At 52.8% G+C, this 25810-nt stretch overlaps 1 protein-coding gene across 2 annotated transcripts; it reads left to right on the forward strand.

The window, feature by feature from the left end:
* Positions 1-18507: 18507 nt before the first annotated feature.
* Positions 18508-23475, forward strand: LOC141191508 (transcription factor JunB-like). Of its 2 annotated transcripts, none has more exons than XM_073661436.1 (2): positions 18508-18784; positions 20344-23475. In XM_073661436.1, the coding sequence occupies exon 2, from the start codon at positions 20501-20503 to the stop codon at positions 21920-21922; it is 1422 nt and encodes a 473-aa protein (XP_073517537.1). In that variant the 5' UTR covers positions 18508-18784; positions 20344-20500; the 3' UTR covers positions 21923-23475. The 2 variants fall into 2 exon arrangements, with proteins under 2 accessions (XP_073517537.1, XP_073517613.1); XM_073661512.1 differs by lacking the exon at positions 18508-18784 and adding an exon at positions 18825-18979.
* The last annotated feature ends 2335 nt before the right edge of the window (positions 23476-25810 follow it).

Raw genomic sequence — 25810 nt, forward strand, 5'->3', positions numbered from 1 at the left:
ACACACACACATGGCTCTGCACACACACACATGGCTCTGCACACACACACACACACAGGGCTCCACGCACATGGCTCTGCACACACACAGGGCTCTGCACACACAGGCTCCGCACACATGGCTCTGCACACACACACACAGGGCTCTGCACGCACACACACACACGGCTCTGCACACACAAATGGCTCTGCACACACGGCTCCGCACACATACACACACAGGGCTCCGCACACATGGCTCTGCACACACACACACACACAGGGCTCCGCACACATGGCTCTGCACACACACATACACACAGGGCTCCGCACACATGGCTCTGCACACACACATACACACAGAGCTCCGCACACATGGCTCTGCACACACACATACACACAGGGCTCCGCACACATGGCTCTGCACACACACACAGGGCTCCGCACACATGGCTCTGCACCCGCAGACACACACACACACAGGGCTCCGCACACATGGCTCTGCACCCGCGCACACACACACACACAGGGCTCCGCACACATGGCTCTGCACCCGCACACACACACACACACACAGGGCTCCGCACACATGGCTCTGCACACACACACACACACAGGGCTCTGCACACACACACACACACACAGGGCTCCGCACACATGGCTCTGCACCCCCACACACAGGGCTCCGCACACATGGCTCTGCACACACACAGGGCTTCGCACACACACACACAGGGCTCTGCACGTACACATGGCTCTGCACGCACACACAGGGCTCCGCACAAACACACACACACACACATGGCTCTGCACACACACGGCTCCGCACACACGCACACACACAGGGCTCTGCACACACACGGCTCCGCACACACACACACACACACAGGGCTCCGCACACGCACACACACAGGGCTCCGCACACATGGCTCCGCACACACACAGGGCTCCGCACACATGGCTCTGCACCCGCACACACACACACACATGGCTCTGCACACACTCGGCTCCGCACACACACACACACAGGGCTCCGCACACATGGCTCTGCACCCGCACACACACACACAGGGCTCTGCACACACACACACACAGGGCTCTGCACGCACACACAGGACTCCGCATGCACACACAGGACTCCGCACACACACACACACACACACATGGCTCTGCACACACACGGCTCCACACACACACACACAGGGCTCCGCACACATGGCTCTGCACCCGCACACACACATGGCTCTGCACACACACGGCTCCGCACACACACACACACAGGGCTCCGCACACACACACACAGGGCTCCGCACACATGGCTCTGCACCCGCACACACACACACACACACACAGGGCTCTGCACACACACAGGGCTCTGCAAACACACACAGGGCTCCGCACACACACACACAGGGCTCTGCACACACACACAGAGCTCCGCACACACACACACAGGGCTCCGCACGCACACACACAGGGCTCCGCACACACACGGCTACACACACACACACAGGGCTCCGCACACATGGCTCTGCACACACACACACACACACACACACAGGGCTCCGCACACACACACACAGGGCTCCGCGCACACACACACACAGGGCTCTGCACACATGGCTCTGCACACACACACACACACAGGGCTCTGCACACACACACACACACACACACACAGGGCTCTGCACACATGGCTCTGCACACACACACATACGGCTCCGCACACACACACAGGGCTAAGCACACACACACACAGGGCTCTGCACACACACACACACACAGGGCTCCGCACACATGGCTCTGCACACACACAGGGCTCCGCACACACACACACACACACACACACAGGGCTCCGCACACATGGCTCTGCACACACACGGCTCCGCACACATGGCTCCAGACAAACACGGCTCTGCACACACACACACACAGGGCTCCGCACACACACACAGGGCTCTGCACACATGGCTCTGCACACACACACATGGCTCTGCACACACACACAGGGCTCCGCGCACATGGCTCTGCACACACACACACACACAGGGCTCTGCACACACAGGCTCCGAACACACACACACAGGGCTCCGCACACACACACACACACACACACACACAGGGCTCTGCACACACACACAGGGCTCCGCACACACACACACACACACACACAGGGCTCCGCACACACACACAGGGCTCTGCACACACACACACACACAGGGCTCCGCACACACACACACAGGGCTCTGCACACACACACACACAGGGCTCCGCACACACACACACAGGGCTCTGCACACATGGCTCCGCATACACACACAGGGCTCCGCACACACACACACAGGGCTCTGTACACACGGCTCCGCACACACACACACAGGGCTCTGCACACACACACACAGGGTTCTGCACACACACACACACGGCTCTGCACACACGGCTCTGCACACACACAGGGCTCTGCACACACACACACAGGGCTCTGCACACACGGCTCTGCACACACACAGGGCTCTGCACACACACACACACAGGGCTCTGCACACACGGCTCTGCACACACACACGGCTCTGCACCCACAGCTTTAAACACACACGGCTCTGCACACACACACACACATGGCTCTGCACACACACACACACACACATGGCTCTGCACACACACACACATGGCTCTGCACACACACATGGCTCTGCACACACACACACACACACATGGCTCCGCACACACACACACACAGGGCTCTGCACACACACACACACACAGGGCTCTGCACACACACACACAGGGTTCTGCACACACACACACACACAGGGCTCTGCACACACACACAGGGCTCTGCACACACACACACACACAGGGCTCTGCACACACGGCTCTGCACACACACAGGGCTCTGCACACACACACGGCTCTGCACACAGGGCTCTGCACACACACACACACATGGCTCTGCACACACACATGGCTCTGCACACACACACACAGGGCTCTGCACACACACACACACAGGGCTCTGCACACACACACACACAGGGCTCTGCACACACACACACAGGGCTCTGCACAAACACACATGGCTCCGCACACACACATGGCTCTGCACACACACACACACAGGGCTCTGCACAAACACACACAGGGCTCCGCACACACACACACAGGGCTCTGCACACACGGCTCTGTACACACACACACACACATATTACATCACTGCTTCCCTAGAAGTGCACGGAGCGGGGTCACACATTACACCACTGCTCCCATAGAAGTGAAGGGAGCTGGGTCACACATTACACCACTGCTCCAATAGAAGTGGACGGAGCGAGGTCACACATTACATCACTGCTCCCATAGAAGTGGATGGAGCGGGGTCACACATTACATCACTGCTCCCATAGAAGTGGATGGAGCGGGGTCACACATTACATCACTGCTCCAATAGAAGTGGACGGAGCGAGGTCACACATTACATCACTGCTCCCATAGAAGTGGATGGAGCGGGGTCACACATTACATCACTGCTCCCATAGAAGTGGATGGAGCGGGGTCACACATTAGACCACTGCTCCCATAGAAGTGGATGGAGCGGGGTCACACATTACATCACTGCTCCCATAGAAGTGGATGGAGCGGGGGTCACACATTACACTACTGGTCCCATAGAAGTGGATGGAGCGGGGGTCACACATTACACCACTGCTCCCATAGAAGTGGATGGAGCGGGGTCACACATTACACCACTGGTCCCATAGAAGTGGATGGAGCGGGGTCACACATTAGACCACTGGTCCAATAGAAGTGGATGGAGCGGGGTCACACATTAGACCACTGGTCCAATAGAAGTGGACGGAGCGGGGTCACATATTACATCACTGCTCCCCTAGAAGTGGACGGAGCGGGGTCACACATTACACCACTGCTCCCATAGAAGTGAAGGGAGCAGGGTCACACATTACACCACTGCTCCCATAGAAGTGAAGGGAGCAGGGTCACACATTACACCACTGCTCCCATAGAAGTGAAGGGAGCAGGGTCACACATTACACCACTGCTCCCATAGAAGGGGACGGAGCGGGGTCACACATTACACCACTGCTCCCATAGAAGTGGACGGAGCTGGTCACATATTACATCACTGCTCCCCTAGAAGTGGACGGAGCGGGGTCACACATTACACCACTGCTCCCATAGAAGTGAAGGGAGCTGGGTCACACATTACACCACTGCTCCCATAGAAGTGGACGGAGCGAGGTCACACATTACACCACTGCTCCCATAGAAGTGGACTGAGCGGGGTCACACATTACACCACTGCTCCCATAGAAGTGGACTGAGCGGGGTCACACATTACACCACTGCTCCCATAGAAGTGAAGGGAGCTGGGTCACACATTACACCACTGCTCCCATAGAAGTGGACGGAGCGAGGTCACACATTACACCACTGCTCCCATAGAAGTGGACTGAGCGGGGTCACACATTACACCACTGCTCCCATAGAAGTGGACTGAGCGGGGTCACACATTACATCACTGCTCCAATAGAAGTGAACAGAGCAGGGTCACACATTACACCACTGCTCCAATAGAAGTGGATGGAGCGCGGTCACACATTACATCACTGCTCCTATAGAAGTGGATGGAGCGCGGTCACACATTACATCACTGCTCCTATAGAAGTGGATGGAGCGCGGTCACACATTACACCACTGCTCCCATAGAAGTGAAGGGAGCTGGGTCACACATTACACCACTGCTCCCATAGAAGTGGACGGAGCGAGGTCACACATTACACCACTGCTCCCATAGAAGTGGACTGAGCGGGGTCACACATTACACCACTGCTCCCATAGAAGTGGACTGAGCGGGGTCACACATTACACCACTGCTCCCATAGAAGTGAAGGGAGCTGGGTCACACATTACACCACTGCTCCCATAGAAGTGGACGGAGCGAGGTCACACATTACACCACTGCTCCCATAGAAGTGGACTGAGCGGGGTCACACATTACACCACTGCTCCCATAGAAGTGGACTGAGCGGGGTCACACATTACATCACTGCTCCAATAGAAGTGAACAGAGCAGGGTCACACATTACACCACTGCTCCAATAGAAGTGGATGGAGCGCGGTCACACATTACATTACTGCTCCTATAGAAGTGGATGGAGCGCGGTCACACATTACACCACTGCTCCTATAGAAGTGGAAGACAGCCGCTTCTGGCAATCCAGCAGCACACAGGTGAGGGGGAGGGGCGTGCAGCATTGAGTAGAAGCAGGTGCTACTGGGAAGTGTAGTGTAGCTGGTTCCTGGGTAAGATTTGTCAGGGATGGTACCAGGAGCTGGTGTCTGACTATGCATCATGTTAGCAGTAGGTGATAACAGTCAAAAGGGCTTTAATTGCTAAAGACGCTTGTCATGAAGAGGCTGAACAGCTCTAAGGCTGCATGATTCAGTAGCAGTGGCATTTTGTGGTGGATTTGGAGAAACTTTGTTATATTAGTTGTATTGAGTCAATTATAATGTGAAATGTGAAGGGCACAACGTTTTTACATTTTGCTAATAAACCTGATTTGTAAAGTGGGAATGAATCATGTTATTACAACTGTACATTTATATATGAGTCCCCATGGGATGCTATTGTAGCTGTCAAAGGTCAAAAGAAATTTAACCAGAAAAAAGGAAGTGTGAACAAGGTCTTTTTTTGTGATAAAATGGTCTAAATGGAAGAGACACCGAAGATCTTTATAGAATAGTCATGTAGAATAAAAGATTTCTGTGCACATGACTGCACATTATACACCTGCACATGACACATTGGCGGCATTCACAGGGGACTGATAGATGATGAGGATAGCTACAATCACAGTCATCTCTGGCACGCGGCTCCAGCTGGATCTACTATGGAAGCCGAGATTTACAGTCTGCAACAATGTATTTATATGCATATATGTGTATAATGGCTGCCTGTACATTACACAAGGACAGCAGCACAGAAACACATAGAATTATTATATATAGTGCAGCTGCATATAAGATAGCTCCACTGCAAAGATAGATAGATAGATGATAGATATATGGATAGATACAGGTGCTTCACACAAAATTAGAATATCATCAAAAAGTTAATTTATTTCAGTTCTTCAATACAAAAAGTGAAACTCATATATTATATAGAGTCATTACAGAGTGCTCTATTTCAAGCGCTTATTTCTGTTAATGTTGATGATTATGGCTTACAGCCAATGAAAACACAAAAGTCATTATCTCAGTAAATTAGAATACTTTATAACAGCTTGAAAAATGTTTTTAAAATCTGAAATGTTGGCCTACTGAAATGTATGTTCAGTAAATGCACTCAATACTTGGTCAGGGCTCCTTTTGCATCAATTACTGCATCAATGCGGCGTGGCCTGGAGGTGATCAGCCTGTGGCATTGCTGAGGTGTTATGGAAGCCCAGGTTGCTTTGATAGCAGCCTTCAGCTCGTCTGCATTGTTGGGTCTGGTGTCTCTCATCTTCCTCTTGACAATACCCCATAGATTCTCTATGGGGTTAAGGTCAGGCGAATTTGCTGGCCAATCAATCACAGTGATACTGTTGTTTGTAAACCAGGTATTGGTACTTTTGGCAGTGTGGACAGGTGCCAAGTCCTGCTGGAGAATGAAATTTCCATCTCCAAAAAGCTTGTCGGCAGAGGGAAGCATGAAGTGCTCTAAAATTTCCTGGTAGACGGCTGCGCTGACTTTGGTCTTGATAAAACACAGTGGACCTACACCAGCAGATGACATGGCTCCCCAAACCATCACTGATTGTGGAAACTTCACACTAGACCTCAAGCAGCTTGGATTGTGGCCTCTCCACTCTTCCTCCAGACTCTGGGACCTTGATTTCCAAATGAAATGCAAAATTTACTTTCATTTAAAAACACCTTGTACCACTGAGAACAGTCCAGGTCTTTTTCTCCTTGGCCCAGGTAAGACGCTTCTGGAGTTGTCTATTTGTCATGAGTGGCTTGACACAAGGAATGCGACACTTGTAGTCCATGTCCTGGATACATCTGTGTGTGGTGGCTCTTGAAGCAATGACTCCAGCAGCAGTCCACTCCTTGTGAATCTCCCCAAAAGTTTTGAATGGCCTTTTCTTAACAATCCTTTCAAGGCTGCAGTTATCCCGGTTGCTTGTGCACCTTTTTCTACCACATTTTTTCCTTCCACTCAACTTTCCATTAATATGCTTGGATACAGCTCTCTGTGAACAGCCAGCTTCTTTAGCAATGACCTTTTGTCGCTTACCCTCCTTGAGGAGTGTGTCAATGACTGCCTTCTGGACATCTGTCAAGTCAGCAGTCTTCCCCATAATTGTGGAGCCTACTGAAACAGACTAAGGGACCTTTTTAAATGCGTAGGAAGCCTTTGCAGGTGTTTTTTGTTAATTATTTTAATTTACTGAGATAATGACTTTTATGTTTTCATTGGCTGTAAGCCGTAATCATCAACATTAACAGAAATAAACACTTGAAATAGATCACTGTTTGTAATGACCCTATATAATGAGTTTCACTTTTTGTAGTGAAGAACTGAAATAAATTTACTTTTTGATGATATTCTAATTTTGTGAGAAGCACCTGTAGATAATAGATATATGCAGAGATAGATAGATATATGGATAGATAGTAGATATATGGATACATAATAGCTATCTGGATGGATAGATAATTAGCTTAATAGATAAATATATACTTAGATAGATAATAGAAAGATGAAGTGAGTGAATATATATATATATATACACACACACACATATATTATATACACATACATACACACTGCTCAAAAAAATAAAGGGAACACTCAAATAACACATCCTAGATCTGAATGAATGAAATATTCTCATTGAATACTTTGTTCTGTACAAAGTTGAATGTGCTGACAACAAAATCACACAAAAATCATCAATGGAAATCAAATTTATTAACCAATGGAGGCCTGGATTTGGAGTCACCCCCAAAATTAAAGTGGAAAAACACACTACAGGCTGATCGAACTTTGATGTAATGTCCTTAAAACAAGTCAAAATGAGTCTCAGTATTGTGTCTCCTGTGGGATCTCCTGCCAGACCTGGACTAAAGCATCCGCCAACTCCTGGACAGTCTGTGGTGCAACGTGACGTTGGTTGATGGAGCGAGACATGATGTCCCAGATGTGATCAATCGGATTCAGGTCTGGGGAGCGAGCGGGCCAGTCCATAGCTTCAATGCCTTCATCTTGCAGGAACTGCTGACACACTCCAGCCACATGAGGTCTGGCATTGTCCTGCATTAGGAGGAACCCAGGGCCAACCGCACCAGCATATGGTCTCACAAGGGGTCTGAGGATCTCATCTCTGTACCTAATGGCAGTCAGGCTACCTCTGGAGAGCACAAGGAGGGCTGTGCGGGCCTCCAAAAAAATGCCACACCATTACTGACCCATTGCCAAACCGGTCATGCTGAAGGATATTGCAGGCAGCAGATCGCTCTCCACGCCGTCTCCAGACTCTGTCACGTCTGAGCACATGTGACAGTGTGAACCTGCTTTCATCTGTGAAGTACACAAGGCGCCAGTGGCGACTTTGCCAATCCTGGTGTGCTGTGGCAAATGGCAAGCGTCCTGCACGGTGTTGGGCTGTGAGCACAACCCCCATCTGTGGACGTCGGGCCCTCATAGAGTCGGTGTCTAACCGTTTGTGCAGACACATGCACATTTATGGCCTTCTGGAGGTCATTTTGCAGGGCTCTGGCAGTGCTCCTCCTTGCACAAAGGCGGAGGTAGCGGTCCTGCTGCTGGGTTGTTGCCCTCCTACGGCCCCTCCACGTCTCCTGGTGTACTGGCCTGTCTCCTGGTAGCGCCTCCCGCCTCTGGACACTAAGCTGACAGACACAGCAAACCTTCTTGCCACAGCTCGCATTGATGGGCCATCCTGGATGAGCTGCACTACCTGAGCAACTTCTGTGGGTTGTAGAGTCCATCTCATGCTACCACGATGTGCCTGCCCGGGTCACAGCTCCCTGGTGTACACCCACACACACAGGCTCCACACACACACACGGCTATGCACGCACACATGGCTCTGCACACACAAACACACAGGGCTCTGCACACACACACACACACACACAGGGCTCTGCACACACGGCTCCGCACACACACACGGCTCCGCACACATGGCTCTGCACACACACAGGGCTCTGCACGCACACACGGCTCTGCACACACACAGGGCTCCGCACACACATGGCTCTGCACACACACACACAGGGCTCCGCACACACGGCTCCGCACACATGGCTCTGCACACACACACACAGGGCTCTGCACACACACACGGCTCTGCACACACAGGGCTCCACACACAGGGCTCCGCACACATGGCTCTGCACACACACACACAGGGCTCCGCGCACACACACACACACATACACACAGGGCTCCGCACACATGGCTCTGCACACACACACACACACACAAACACAGGGCTCTGCACACACACACAGGGCTCCGCACACATGGCTCTGCACCCGCAGACACACACACACACACACAGGGCTACGCACACATGGCTCTGCACCCGCACACACAGGGCTCCGCACACATGGCTCTGCACACACACACACGGCTCCGCACACATGGCTCTGCACCCGCACGCACACACACACACACAGGGCTCCGCACGCACACACACACAGGGCTCCGCACGCACACACACACAGGGCTCTGCACGCACACACAGGGCTCCGCACACACACACACATGGCTCTGCACACACGGCTCCGCACACACACACACACACACAGGGCTCCGCACACACACACACACAGGGCTCTGCACACACGCACACACACAGGGCTCTGCACCCACACACACACATAGCTCTGCACACATGGCTCTGCACACACACATACACACAGGGCTCCGCACACATGGCTCTGCACACACACATACACACAGGGCTCCGCACACATGGCTCTGCACACACACATACACACAGGGCTCCGCACACATGGCTCTGCACACACACATACACACAGGGCTCCGCACACATGGCTCTGCACACACACACACACACACGGCTCTGCACTCGCAGACACACACACACACACACACAGGGCTCCGCAAACATGGCTCTGCACACACACACACACACACACAGGGCTCCGCACACATGGCTCTGCACACACACACAGGGCTCTGCACACACACACACAGGGCTCCGCACACATGGCTCAGCACCCACACCCACACACAGGGCTCCGCACACATGGCTCTGCACATGCACACACACACAGGGCTCCACACACACACACAGACACACATGGCTCTGCACACACGGCTCCGCACACACACACACAGGGCTCCGCACACGCACACACACAGGGCTCCGCACACATGGCTCTGCACACACACACAGGGCTCTGCACGCACACATGGCTCTGCACGCACACACAGGGCTCTGCACACACACAGGGCTCCGCACACATGGCTCTGCACATGCACACACACACAGGGCTCCACACACACACACAGACACACATGGCTCTGCACACACGGCTCCGCACACACACACACAGGGCTCCGCACACATGGCTCTGCACACACACACAGGGCTCTGCACGCACACATGGCTCTGCACGCACACACAGGGCTCTGCACACACACAGGGCTCCGCACACGCACACACACAGGGCTCCGCACACATGGTTCTGCACACACACACACACACAGGGCTCCGCACACACACACACAGGGCTCCGCACACATGGCTCTGCACCCGCACACACACACACAGGGCTCTGCACACACACACACAGGGCTCTGCACACACACACACAGGGCTCTGCACACATGGTTCTGCACCCGCACACACAGAGCTCCGCACACACGGCTCTGCACGCACACACACACAGGGCTCAGCGCACACACACACTCACACAGGGCTCTGCACGCACACATGGTTCTGCACGCACACACACACACATGGCTCTGCACACACACACACACACACACACACACACACAGGGCTCCGCACACATGGCTCTGCACCCGCACACACACACACACAGGGCTCTGCACACACACACAGGGCTCCGCACGCACACACAGGGCTCCGCACACACACACACACACATGGCTCTGCACACACACGGCTACACACACACACAGGGCTCCGCACACATGGCTCTGCACACACACACACACAGGGCTCCGCGCACACACACACACACAGGGCTCTGCACACATGGCTCTGCACACACACACACACACACACAGGGCTCTGCACACACACACACAGGGCTCCACACACATGGCTCTGCACACACACACACACAGGGCTCCGCACACACACACACACAGGGCTCTGCACACACACACACACACACACGGCTCCGCACACATGGCTCCGCACACACACACAGGGCTCCGCACACATGGCTCCGCACACACACACAGGGCTCCGCACACACACACACACAGGGCTCCGCACACATGGATCTGCACACACACAGCTCCGCACACATGGCTCTGCACACACACACACACACAGGGCTCCGCACACATGGCTCCGCATACACACACACAGGGCTCCGCACACATGGCTCTGCACACACACGGCTCTGCACACATGGCTCCACACACACACACACACACACACACAGGGCTCCGCACACATGGCTCTGCACACACACGGCTCCGCACACACACACAGGGCTCTGCACACATGGCTCTGCACACACACACATGGCTCTGCACACACACACACACACACACAGGGCTCTGCACACATGGCTCTGCACACACACACATGGCTCCGCACACACACACACACAGGGCTCCGCACACACACACACACAGGGCTCCGCGCACATGGCTCTACACACACACACACACACAGGGCTCTGCACACATGGCTCTGCACACACACACGCACACACACACAGGGCTCTGCACACACACACACACACAGGGCTCTGCACACACACACACACACACACACACACACACACACACACACGGCTCAGCACACACGGCTCCACACACACACACACACACACACACAGGGCTCCGCACACATGGCTCTGCACACACACGGCTCCGCACACACACACACACACACAGGGCTCTGCACACATGGCTCTGCACACACACACACACACACAGGGCTCTGCACACATGGCTCTGCACACACACACATGGCTGTGCACACACACACATGGCTCCGCACACAGACACACACAGGGCTCCGCACGCACACACACACACACACACACACACACACGGCTCTGCACACATGGCTCTGCACACACACACGCACACACACACAGGGCTCTGCACACACACACACACACACACAGGGCTCTGCACACACACACACAGGGCTCTGCACACATGGCTCTGCACACACACACATGGCTCTGCACACACACACACACAGGGCTCCGCGCACATGGCTCTGCACACACACAGGGCTCTGCACACACAGGCTCCGCACACACACACAGGGCTCTGCACGCACACACGGCTCCGCACACATACACACACAGGGCTCCACACACACAGGGCTCCGCACACATGGCTCTGCACACACACATACACACAGGGCTCCGCACACATGGCTCTGCACACACACATACACACAGGGCTCCGCACACATGGCTCTGCACACACACATACACACAGGGCTCCGCACACATGGCTCTGCACACACACACAGGGCTCTGCACACATGGCTCTGCACCCGCAGACACACACACACACAGGGCTCCGCACACATGGCTCTGCACCCGCGCACACACACACACACAGGGCTCCGCACACATGGCTCTGCACCCGCACACACACACACACACACAGGGCTCCGCACACAGGGCTCTGCACACACACACACAGGGCTCCGCACACATGGCTCTGCACCCACACACACAGGGCTCCGCACACATGGCTCTGCACACACACAGGGCTCCGCACACACACACACAGGGCTCTGCACGTACACACGGCTCTGCACGCACACACAGGGCTCCGCACAAACACACACACACATGGCTCTGCACACACACGGCTCCGCACACACGCACACACACAGGGCTCTGCACACACACGGCTCCACACACACACACACACAGGGCTCCGCACACGCACACACACAGGGCTCCGCACACATGGCTCCGCACACACACACACAGGGCTCCGCACACATGGCTCCGCACACACACACACAGGGCTCCGCACACACACACACACATGGCTCTGCACACACACGGCTCCGCACACACACACACACACAGGGCTCCGCACACATGGCTCTGCACCCGAACACACACACACAGGGCTCTGCACGCACACACAGGACTCCGCACACACACACAGGACTCCGCACACACACACACGGCTCCGCACACACACACACAGGGCTCCGCACACATGGCTCTGCACCCGCACACACACACATGGCTCTGCACACACACGGCTCCGCACACACACACAGGGCTCCGCACACACACACACAGGGCTCCGCACACATGGCTCTGCACCCGCACACACACACACACACAGGGCTCTGCACACACACAGGGCTCTGCACACACACACAGGGCTCTGCACACACACACACAGGGCTCCGCACACACACGGCTACACACACACACACAGGGCTCCGCACACATGGCTATGCACACACACACACAGGGCTCCGCACACACACACAGGGCTCCGCGCACACACACACACAGGGCTCTGCACACATGGCTCTGCACACACACACACAGGGCTCTGCACACACACAGGGCTCTGCACACATGGCTCTGCACACACACACAGGGCTAAGCACACACACACACACACACACACACAGGGCTCCGCACACACACACACACACATGGCTCTGCACACACACGGCTACACACACACACAGGGCTCCGCACACATGGCTCTGCACACACACACACACAGGGCTCCGCGCACACACACACACACAGGGCTCTGCACACATGGCTCTGCACACACACACACACACACACAGGGCTCTGCACACACACACACACACACACACAGGGCTCCACACACATGGCTCTGCACACACACACACACAGGGCTCCGCACACACACACACACAGGGCTCTGCACACACACACACACACGGCTCCGCACACATGGCTCCGCACACATGGCTCCGCACACACACACAGGGCTCCGCACACACACACACACAGGGCTCCGCACACATGGATCTGCACACACACAGCTCCGCACACATGGCTCTGCACACACACACTCACACAGGGCTCCGCACACATGGCTCCGCATACACACACACAGGGCTCCGCACACATGGCTCTGCACACACACGGCTCTGCACACATGGCTCCACACACACACACACACACACACACAGGGCTCCGCACACATGGCTCTGCACACACACGGCTCCGCACACACACACACACACAGGGCTCTGCACACATGGCTCTGCACACACACACATGGCTCTGCACACACACACACACACACACAGGGCTCTGCACACATGGCTCTGCACACACACACATGGCTCCGCACACACACACACACAGGGCTCCGCACACACACACACACAGGGCTCCGCGCACATGGCTCTACACACACACACACACACAGGGCTCTGCACACATGGCTCTGCACACACACACGCACACACACACAGGGCTCTGCACACACACACACAGGGCTCTGCACACACACACACACACACACACAGGGCTCTGCACACACACACACACACACGGCTCAGCACACACGGCTCCACACACACAGGGCTCCGCACACATGGCTCTGCACACACACGGCTCCGCACACACACACACACACACACAGGGCTCTGCACACATGGCTCTGCACACACACACACACACAGGGCTCTGCACACACACACATGGCTGTGCACACACACACATGGCTCCGCACACAGACACACACAGGGCTCCGCACGCACACACACACACACACACGGCTCTGCACACATGGCTCTGCACACACACACGCACACACACACAGGGCTCTGCACACACACACACAGGGCTCTGCACACACACACACAGGGCTCTGCACACATGGCTCTGCACACACACACATGGCTCTGCACACACACAGGGCTCCGCGCACATGGCTCTGCACACACACAGGGCTCTGCACACACAGGCTCCGCACACACACACAGGGCTCTGCACACACACACACACACGGCTCTGCACACACGGCTCCGCACACATACACACACAGGGCTCCACACACACAGGGCTCCGCACACATGGCTCTGCACACACACATACACACAGGGCTCCGCACACATGGCTCTGCACACACACATACACACAGGGCTCCGCACACATGGCTCTGCACACACACATACACACAGGGCTCCGCACACATGGCTCTGCACACACACACAGGGCTCTGCACACATGGCTCTGCACCCGCAGACACACACACACACAGGGCTCCGCACACATGGCTCTGCACCCGCGCACACACACACACACAGGGCTCCGCACACATGGCTCTGCACCCGCACACACACACACACACAGGGCTCCGCACACAGGGCTCTGCACACACACACACAGGGCTCCGCACACATGGCTCTGCACCCACACACACAGGGCTCCGCACACATGGCTCTGCACACACACAGGGCTCCGCACACACACACACAGGGCTCTGCACGTACACACGGCTCTGCACGCACACACAGGGCTCCGCACAAACACACACACACATGGCTCTGCACACACACGGCTCCGCACACACGCACACACACAGGGCTCTGCACACACACGGCTCCACACACACACACACACAGGGCTCCGCACACGCACACACACAGGGCTCCGCACACACACACACAGGGCTCCGCACACATGGCTCCGCACACACACACACAGGGCTCCGCACACACACACACACATGGCTCTGCACACACACGGCTCCGCACACACACACACACAGGGCTCCGCACACATGGCTCTGCACCCGAACACACACACACAGGGCTCTGCACGCACACACAGGACTCCGCACACACACACAGGACTCCGCACACACACACACGGCTCCGCACACACACACACACAGGGCTCCGCACACATGGCTCTGCACCCGCACACACACACATGGCTCTGCACACACACGGCTCCGCACACACACACAGGGCTCCGCACACACACACACAGGGCTCCGCACACATGGCTCTGCACCCGCACACACACACACACACACAGGGCTCTGCACACACACAGGGCTCTGCACACACACACAGGGCTCTGCACACACACACACAGGGCTCCGCACACACACGGCTACACACACACACACAGGGCTCCGCACACATGGCTCTGCACACACACACACAGGGCTCCGCACACACACACAGGGCTCCGCACACACACACACACAGGGCTCTGCACACATGGCTCTGCACACACACACACAGGGCTCTGCACACACACAGGGCTCTGCACACATGGCTCTGCACACACACACAGGGCTAAGCACACACACACACACACACACACACACACACACAGGGCTCCGCACACATGGCTCTGCACACATACACACACACACAGGGCTCCGCACACACACACACACACACACACACATACAGGGCTCCGCACACATGGCTCTGCACACACACAGCTCCGCACACATGGCTCCACACAAACACGGCTCTGCACACACACACACACAGGGCTCTGCACACATGGCTCTGCACACACACACATGGCTCTGCACACACACACAGGGCTCCGCGCACATGGCTCTGCACACACACACACACAGGGCTCTGCACACACAGGCTCCGCACACACACAGGGCTCCGCACACACACACACACACACAGGGCTCCGCACACACACACACACACAGGGCTCCGCACATACACACACACACAGGGCTCCGCGCACACACACACACACAGGGCTCCGCACACATGGCTCTGCACCCGCACACACACACACACACACACACACAGGGCTCCGCACACAGGGCTCTGCACACACACACACACACAGGGCTCCGCACACATGGCTCTGCACCCACACACACAGGGCTCCGCACACATGGCTCTGCACACACACAGGGCTCCGCACACACACACACAGGGCTCTGCACGTACACATGGCTCTGAACGCACACACAGGGCTCCGCACAAACACACACACACACACACACATGGCTCTGCACACACACGGCTCCGCACACACGCACACACACAGGGCTCTGCACACACACGGCTCCGCACACGCACACACACAGGGCTCCGCACACACACACACACAGGGCTCTGCACACACACGGCTCCGCACACACACACACACAGGGCTCCGCACACATGGCTCTGCACCCGCACACACACACACAGGGCTCTGCACACACACACACACACACACATGGCTCTGCACACACACGGCTCCACACACACACACACAGGGCTCCGCACACATGGCTCTGCACCCGCACACACACACATGGCTCTGCACACACACGGCTCCGCACACATGGCTCTGCACCCGCACACACACACACACACACACACACAGGGCTCTGCACACACACAGGGCTCTGCACACACACACAGGGCTCTGCACACACACACAGGGCTCCGCACACACACACAGGGCTCTGCACACACACACACACACACACACACACACACAGGACTCCGCACACACACACACAGGGCTCTGCACACACACACACACAGGACTCCGCACACACACACACACAGGGCTCCGCACACACGGCTCTGTACACACACACACACACACGGCTCTGCACAAACACACACACACATGGCTCCGCACACACACACACACACACAGGACTCCGCACACACACACACAGGGCTCTGCACACACACACACACAGGACTCCGCACACACACACACACAGGGCTCCGCACACACGGCTCTGTACACACACACACACGGCTCTGCACAAACACACACACACATGGCTCCGCACACACACACACACACACACGGCTCCGCACACACACACACACAGGGCTCTGCACACAGGGCTCTGCACACACACACACACACACACACAGGGCTCTGCACACATGGCTCTGTACACACACACACACACACACACAGGGCTCTGCACAAACACACACAGGGCTCCGCACACACACACACACACAGGGCTCTGCACACACACAGGGCTCCGCACACACACACACACACAGGGCTCCGCACACACACACACACACAGGGCTCCGCACACACACACACACAGGGCTCCGCACGCACACACACACACACACACACAGGGCTCTGCACACACACACACACACACACTACACACTACACACTACACACACACACAGGGCTCTGCACACAGTAGGGCAGCGGGGATCATGAAGGCTGTGTATGTAGCTCGCCTTCTGTTCACGTGCCGCCACTACACATCAGCCAGCCCTGACTCCTCCCACAAGTCACATGGTCCTGACATCATCAAAGGTCCTTTGGCCAAGTGGGCTGTAGCATCCAGCAGTAGGGAAGTGCTGGGTGTCTCGGTGGCAGCTCGGTGCTCGGTCCTCAGCTGTCTGTAGGGTACGGAGCTCCAGAGGAGGAGGGACGAGGAGCCGCACTGCGCCTGTCTGCAGCCACGCACTCTCCCCCCGTGCTCTGTGATGTGACAAGTGGGGGATTCGGAGCGTTCAGTTCCCGGACACCGTGACAGGCGGCGGCGGCGGCACATCATCGCTCCCCCGGACTGCGGGGTAAGGGCTTGCGTGGGTTTACATGCTGGGCTTCATTCAGACATGTCATGCAGATGTGGACTTTCCCAAGAGCCCCCAAACATCGCTGTGCCAGGATCCCACTGCTAATGTGGGCACCGGCATCTGCTGCAGCCCGGTCCTGACTGCGGAGCTACTACCGAAGCACGGCTGCCCATCTGTTGCATGTGTATATATGTATGTGTATGCTGATATTCCTATCTGTATATCTCTGTGTGTACTTATATTTGTCGGTATCCATCTCTGTGTGTGTGTGTACACGTACGTGTGTGTTCTATATTCAGGTCTGTGTATATCTCTGCATGTGCTTGTGTATATGTCTCTATGTATGTATATGTCTGCTTATACCTCTGTGTGTGTGTATATGTATGTATGTATATATAATATAGAGTATACATATGCTCAAATACATAAACACGTGTATATGTATGTATATATATATATATATATATATATATATATATATATATATATATATATATATATATATATATATATATATATAATTAGTGTGTGTCATCTATGCATTGCTGATTTGTGTGTGGCTGTGTGTATGATCTCGGTAGCGGTGCTGTGGCTGTGTGTACGATCTCGGTAGCGGTGATGTGGCTGTGTGTACGATCTCGGTAGCGGTGATGTGGCTGTGTGTATGATCTCGGTAGCGGTGATGTGGCTGTGTGTACGATCTCGGTAGCGGTGATTTGGCTGTGGCTGTGTGTATGATCTCGGTAGCGGTGATGTGGCTGTGTGTACGATCTCGGTAGCGGTGATTTGGCTGTGGCTGTGTGTATGATCTCGGTAGCGGTGCTGTGGCTGTGTGTATGATCTCGGTAGCGGTGCTGTGGCTGTGTGTATGATCTCGGTAGCGGTGCTGTGGCTGTGTGTATGATCTCGGTAGCGGTGCTGTGGCTGTGTGTATGATCTCGGTAGCGGTGCTGTGGCTGTGTGTATGATCTCGGTAGCGGTGCTGTGGCTGTGTGTATGATCTCGGTAGCGGTGCTGTGGCTGTGTGTATGATCTCGGTAGCGGTGATGTGGCTGTGTGTTTGATCTCGGTAGCGGTGATGTGGCTGTGTGTATGATCTCGGTAGCGGTGATGTGGCTGTGTGTATGATCTCGGTAGCGGTGCTGTGGCTGTGTGTATGATCTCGGTAGCGGTGCTGTGGCTGTGTGTATGATCTCGGTAGCGGTGCTGTGGCTGTGTGTATGATCTCGGTAGCGGTGCTGTGGCTGTGTGTATGATCTCGGTAGCGGTGCTGTGGCTGTGTGTATGATCTCGGTAGCGGTGCTGTGGCTGTGTGTATGATCTCGGTAGCGGTGCTGTGGCTGTGTGTATGATCTCGGTAGCGGTGCTGTGGCTGTGTGTATGATCTCGGTAGCGGTGCTGTGGCTGTGTGTATGATCTCGGTAGCGGTGCTGTGGCTGTGGCTGTGTGTATGATCTTGGTAGCGGTGATTTGTGTGCCTTTCTGTGGTCAGTAAGTCTCATGCGGTGCATTCCTATTACTACACTGCAGATCATATCTGTATTTTTCCTCCATAGGTCATTCCTGATAAGACCAGCATTACTCCTTGGAGTTTTTACATGACACTACTACCTGGACACACTACAAATAATTGTTATATATCATCCCTGGATTTGATCTAAAACTTTTTCCAGTTCTGTATAACCTCCCTCCTAGCTCCTAGGAGGCTACAGAATGATGATGGCCAGCGCGACCACTGATCATGTGAAAATGGAGCCTCCTTTCTATCATGAGGGTACTCTGAATTTGCCGGACTTTGCTCAGATCTCGGGGTATAGCGGTGGCACTGCTGGAGTTATCACAGGCTCTCACCAAGCTGGTGGAGGGGATACTGGAGTCCGGTACACCCCAGAACATAAGATGATGAGTGCCAACATTATAATTCAGGGAAGCAACCTGAAAAAGAAAAGCCTGGCTCCTGTTTCATCTGCACCGATCCCTGCTGCTGTCATTCCTGTCGGATTCTCTGAAGTTATTACTCGTGGAAGTGATGCCCTGAAGTTGTTGCAGGGTGGTGGCAGTGGACTTGGAGACTCTCCAGGAGATGGTCGTGATGTTGGGGTTGGAAGCGACCTCAGTCCAGTGGCAGTGACAGCAGAAGGTGGTGCTATAGTGGTGGCTGCCGGAAACAGTACTGCAAGCAGTAGCAATAATGGCAGCACCCCGTCTGAGGTCTCTCTTCTTCCTCCACCTTCAAATGCTGCTCTGAATCTACTTAAACTTACTCCTCCTGAATTAGAGCATCTCCTAATCCAGGCGGCCGGCCCTGGTCTTTCTGCCACATCCAGCAGTAATCCAAGTCCGGCTACAGTAGCCACCACACAGCAGGGTACACCAGTACCTGCAACCACAGTTCCACATCCTTTCCTATACCGCAACCAACAGGTTATCACTCAAGAACAGGAAGGATTTGCAGATGGCTTTGTAAAAGCTTTAGCTGATCTACATAAACAGAATCAGCTATTGGGAGCACCTATTTCACCGTCGGCTCTGGCTACCAGCTCACCGTCTTACCCAACCCGATCACTGCTCCCAGCCGGAGAGGTACCGGTCTACACGAACCTCAGCAGTTTTAACCCAACAGCTGCCCAGCTCAGCCCTACTCTTCCTCAACCCCCACCTCCAGCAACGTACGCTGGTAGTACTGCCAGTCCCACACCAGCTGTACAGTTACATTTTCCAGGACTCAACCGGCTGCATACAGTAAGAGGTCCTCTAGATGAACCACAAACTGTCCCCGATGTGTCCCAGCCTGGTGCTCCAGCAGGCAGTGCAGGAGATACGAGCACACCACCTTCTCTTTCCCCGATTGATTTAGAAACACAGGAGCGGATCAAAGCCGAGAGGAAAAGACTGAGGAACCGAATTGCTGCCTCAAAGTGCCGCAAAAGGAAGTTGGAGCGAATTGCACGCTTGGAAGAGAAGGTGAAAGTACTCAAGTCCCAAAACTCTGACCTGGCATCTACTGCGAGTCTCCTGCGAGAGCAGGTATCTCAGCTCAAACATAAAGTTTTGAGTCATGTCACTAGTGGTTGTCAGATAGCTGTGGCCAAAACGTCACCAGGGTCCAAGACAGGAGAAGCCTCTACTTGCTGAAAAGTTTAAAGAAGTCAACTATTTATTAGTTCTACAAGAGGCAACGAATGACTCTCGCACAGTTGAGACGGTGGAGTTAGCCTCCTCAGAAGTGGATTGCAATGTTCACTTAATTTGGCTGTCTTGCCCGTTTCTTTTCCTTTTCTCCCTGAGGCAAGCTGTTTGTGCAAAATGTAGGGACCATTAAGTAAAAATATAACGTGCTGATAGAGTAGTAGAGTAGCGCACACAGAAAGTGCAGATATGCCAAAAAAAAAATCAAGCTGTCGTAACTCTTGTCGGGAGCTGATGAGACATCTTCAGCAATTCTACCGTGCGGGAAAGAAGCTTTTTTTTTTTTTTTTTTTTTTTTTTTATTCACTTAGCATTATGTGAGAAGAAGGAACACTACAATGCTGTTTGTTCCAGGCGGCAAATAATCTGCAAGGATTATAATTATTTTTCAAAACCATAGGGTGAAATTGAGCATCTGAGAAAGAGCTTCTACAATCCCTCCCTCCACCCAGCCTTTATTGAACTCGCTGGACCTGTTTGGATTTGTTGCTCCACAAAGAGAATAACTGCATTCTGTACAACATAAAAAGGGATAAAGGAGGCTAGAAAAGGGGCGATTACTTAGATGGTGAGGATGCAACATTCGCGTGTTTACACGGATCGCTGAAAAACTGAAATGTAAATAGAAATATCACTTACGTTTTATTCAGTGCCAAAGCTTTTGGTGTGGTTCAATCAAACCCCCCGCGCCCCATATGAAGTTGTATTAGAAAGTGGCAGACTGTGTTAATTACAAAGAATATTACTGCTAAATATTCAACTGAAACATATATTTTTGCTGCCAAGCGTCCCCGATAAAAATACTCCTATCCACCACACTCCAAAGAAACCCTCTTTGCTATTTCTGCTCGCATAAAAGTGAGAAAGATGCCAAATGTTCTGTAAACTTGGAGCGATTTTTGGTTTGTCAACCATTGTTTTTATTCTTAAAATTTTCTAAAAAACCATGTTTAGCACAGGGCAGCAAACTAACCTTTTTGTTCCCTGTTCAAGAAATCTCAGATTTTATTCTAACTTTGCTTTTAGAAATTTTTAAAATAAGATTCTGAATCTAAATAGTCCAGGGCCAAGTGTTTCGTAGATGTCTATTCTGCCCCTTTACCGCGGTGGAATTGGGATGGCTAATACATCATTGTTGGATGCATAGCGCACCACAAGCATCCTTAGATAACAAGTCTGCCCAAGAAAGTACATGGTGGTACTTGCTTCGGTTATTAAGGTTACTGCAAAGAGCTAGAAGATAAACTATTCAATACTGATTTATATTCGGGCAGTTGAATCTTACAAGTAAATGTTTTTTTTAATCGCACTTATCCGCCTGAGCTATCTAAAAGAGATCTGGCATATTATGAGACTATGCTTTTTAGAAATTCTAAGTATTTAAAGTCCTGTAACCAGTAGATGGCAATGGAGTGCTTAGACTGAGAAATCAATGTTTTATTTATTGCACGCAGTCTGAAGCAAGACTTTAAATATTGTTACGTCTTATGTTATTTTTGGGGGGGTGGGGGGGGGTTATTGCACTAAGTTCTAGATGTATTTTTGTATGCTAAAGTGATGTTTGAAATAGCCAAGCAAATTATTTAATATTTAATTTTGGAAAACCAGGGACCATATTGATTTATTATCCACTTCTGTGGTGAAAAAAATATATTTAAAAGCTAAATATCCCTAAGATGAAAACTCTGTTTTCAGTCGTATGTGTAACCTATAAAAGTTTACCTTTTAGAACAGATGTATATCGATATATAGTATTGGTGCACATCGTACTCTTCTTGGCCCACGCTGTGTTCTGTCCACAGTGTACAGTCATGGCCAAAAGTTTTGAGAATGACACCAAAATTATATTTTCACATGATCTGCTGGCCTCTGGTTTTTATTAGTGTTTGTCTGATGTTTATATCACATGCAGAAATATAATTGCAATCATATTATGAGTACCAATAGGTTATATTGACAGTTAGAATGAGTTAATGCAGCAAGTCAATATTTGCAGTGTTGCCCCTTCTTCTTCAAGACCTCTGTAATTCTCCCTAGCATGCTCTCAATCAACTTTTGGACCAAATCCTGACTGATAGCAGTCCATTCTTGCATAATCAATGCTTGCATTTTGCCAGAATTTGTTGGTTTTAGTTTGTCCACCCGTCTCTTGATTGACCACAAGTTCTCAATGGGATTAAGATCTGGGGAGTTTCCAGGCCATGGACCCAAAATCTCTGTTTTGTTCCATGAGCCATTTAGTTATCACCTTTGCTTTATGGTAAGGTGCTCCATCATGCTGGAAAAGGCATTGTTGGGCGCCAAACTGCTCTTGGACGGTTGGGAGAAGTTGCTCTTGGAGGACATTCTGGTACCATTCTTTATTCATGGCTGTGTTTTTAGGCAAGACTGTGAGTGAGCCGATTCCCTTGGCTGAGAAGCAACCCCACACATGAATGGTTTCAGGATGCTTTACAGTTGGCATGAGACAAGACTGGTGGTAGCGCTCACCTCTTCTTCTCCGAATAAGCTGTTTTCCAGATGTCCCAAACAATCGAAAAGGGGATTCATCAGAGAAAATGACTTTGCCCCAGTCCTCAGCAGTCCACTCCCTGTACCTTTTGCAGAATATCAGTCGGTCCCTGATGTTTTTTCTGGAGAGAAGTGGCTTCTTTGCTGCCCTCCTTGAAACCAGCCCTTGCTCAAAGAGTCTCCGCCTCACAGTGCGTGCAGAAGCACTCACACCAGCCTGCTGCCATTCCTGAGCAAGCTCGGCATTGCTGGTAGTCCGATCCCGCAGCTGAAACAGTTTTAAGATACGGTCCTGGCGCTTGCTGGTCTTTCTTGGGCGCCCTGGAGCCTTTTTGACAACAATGGAAGCTCTCTCCTTGAAGTTCTTGATGATGCGATAGATTGTTGACTGAGGTGCAATCTTTGTAGCTGCGATACTCTTCCCTGTTAGGCCATTTTTGTGCAGTGCAATGATGGCTGCACGTGTTTCTTTAGAGATAACCATGGTTAACTGAAGAGAAACAATGATACCAAGAACCAGCCTCCTTTTAAAGTGTCCAGTGATGTCATTCTTACTTAATCATGACTGATTGATCGCCAGCCCTGTCCTCATCAACACCCACACCTGTGTTAATGGATCAATCACTAAAACGATGTTAGCTGCTCCTTTTAAGGCAGGACTGCAATGATGTTGAAATGTGTTTTGGGGGTTAAAGTTCATTATCTGGGCAAATATTGACTTTGCAAGTACAGTAATTGCTGTTAAGCTGATCACTCTTTGACATTCAGGAGTATATGCAAATTGCCATTACAAAAAATGAAGCAGTAAACTTTGGAAAAATTACTATTTGTCTCATTCTCAATACTTTTGGCCATGACTGTACTCTACGTGGTAGCTTTGTTTTTACCCTATGGCCTTTGGATCAGGATCCAGAATGGTTCTATTGTTTACAATCAAGGGTAATATTTGGTAGTCCAATGGCTTATGAGTAGGGATGAGCGGACCTGTGGAAGTTTGGGTTCTGGTACCCTACCCGAACTCTTATTCCAAAATTTGGTTCGAGTACCAGAATTGTACCCGAACTTCAGCCAGAACCCGAATCCAATTGAACAAAATGGGGACCCAAATTTTTTGTTTTGGAAAATTTTCTCTGACATTCCCCAGATCTCCGAATTTTGCAACGGACTTCTGGAAGAAGTCCATGTTCAGAGTTTAGCACCAGACACTAACTGTCCATTCCAAACCCCGAACTTTTAAGATCGGGTTCGCTCATCCTCTACTTGTGTGTGCATCTTAGTCTATGTGAGCCATTTGATTCCTGACCACAAGGGGTTAAGATTTTG

This window comes from Phyllobates terribilis, unplaced genomic scaffold, assembly GCF_046119375.1.
Source record: "Phyllobates terribilis strain yellow unplaced genomic scaffold, ASM4611937v1 Scaffold_1__5_contigs__length_1240528914, whole genome shotgun sequence".
NCBI lineage: Eukaryota > Metazoa > Chordata > Amphibia > Anura > Dendrobatidae > Phyllobates > Phyllobates terribilis.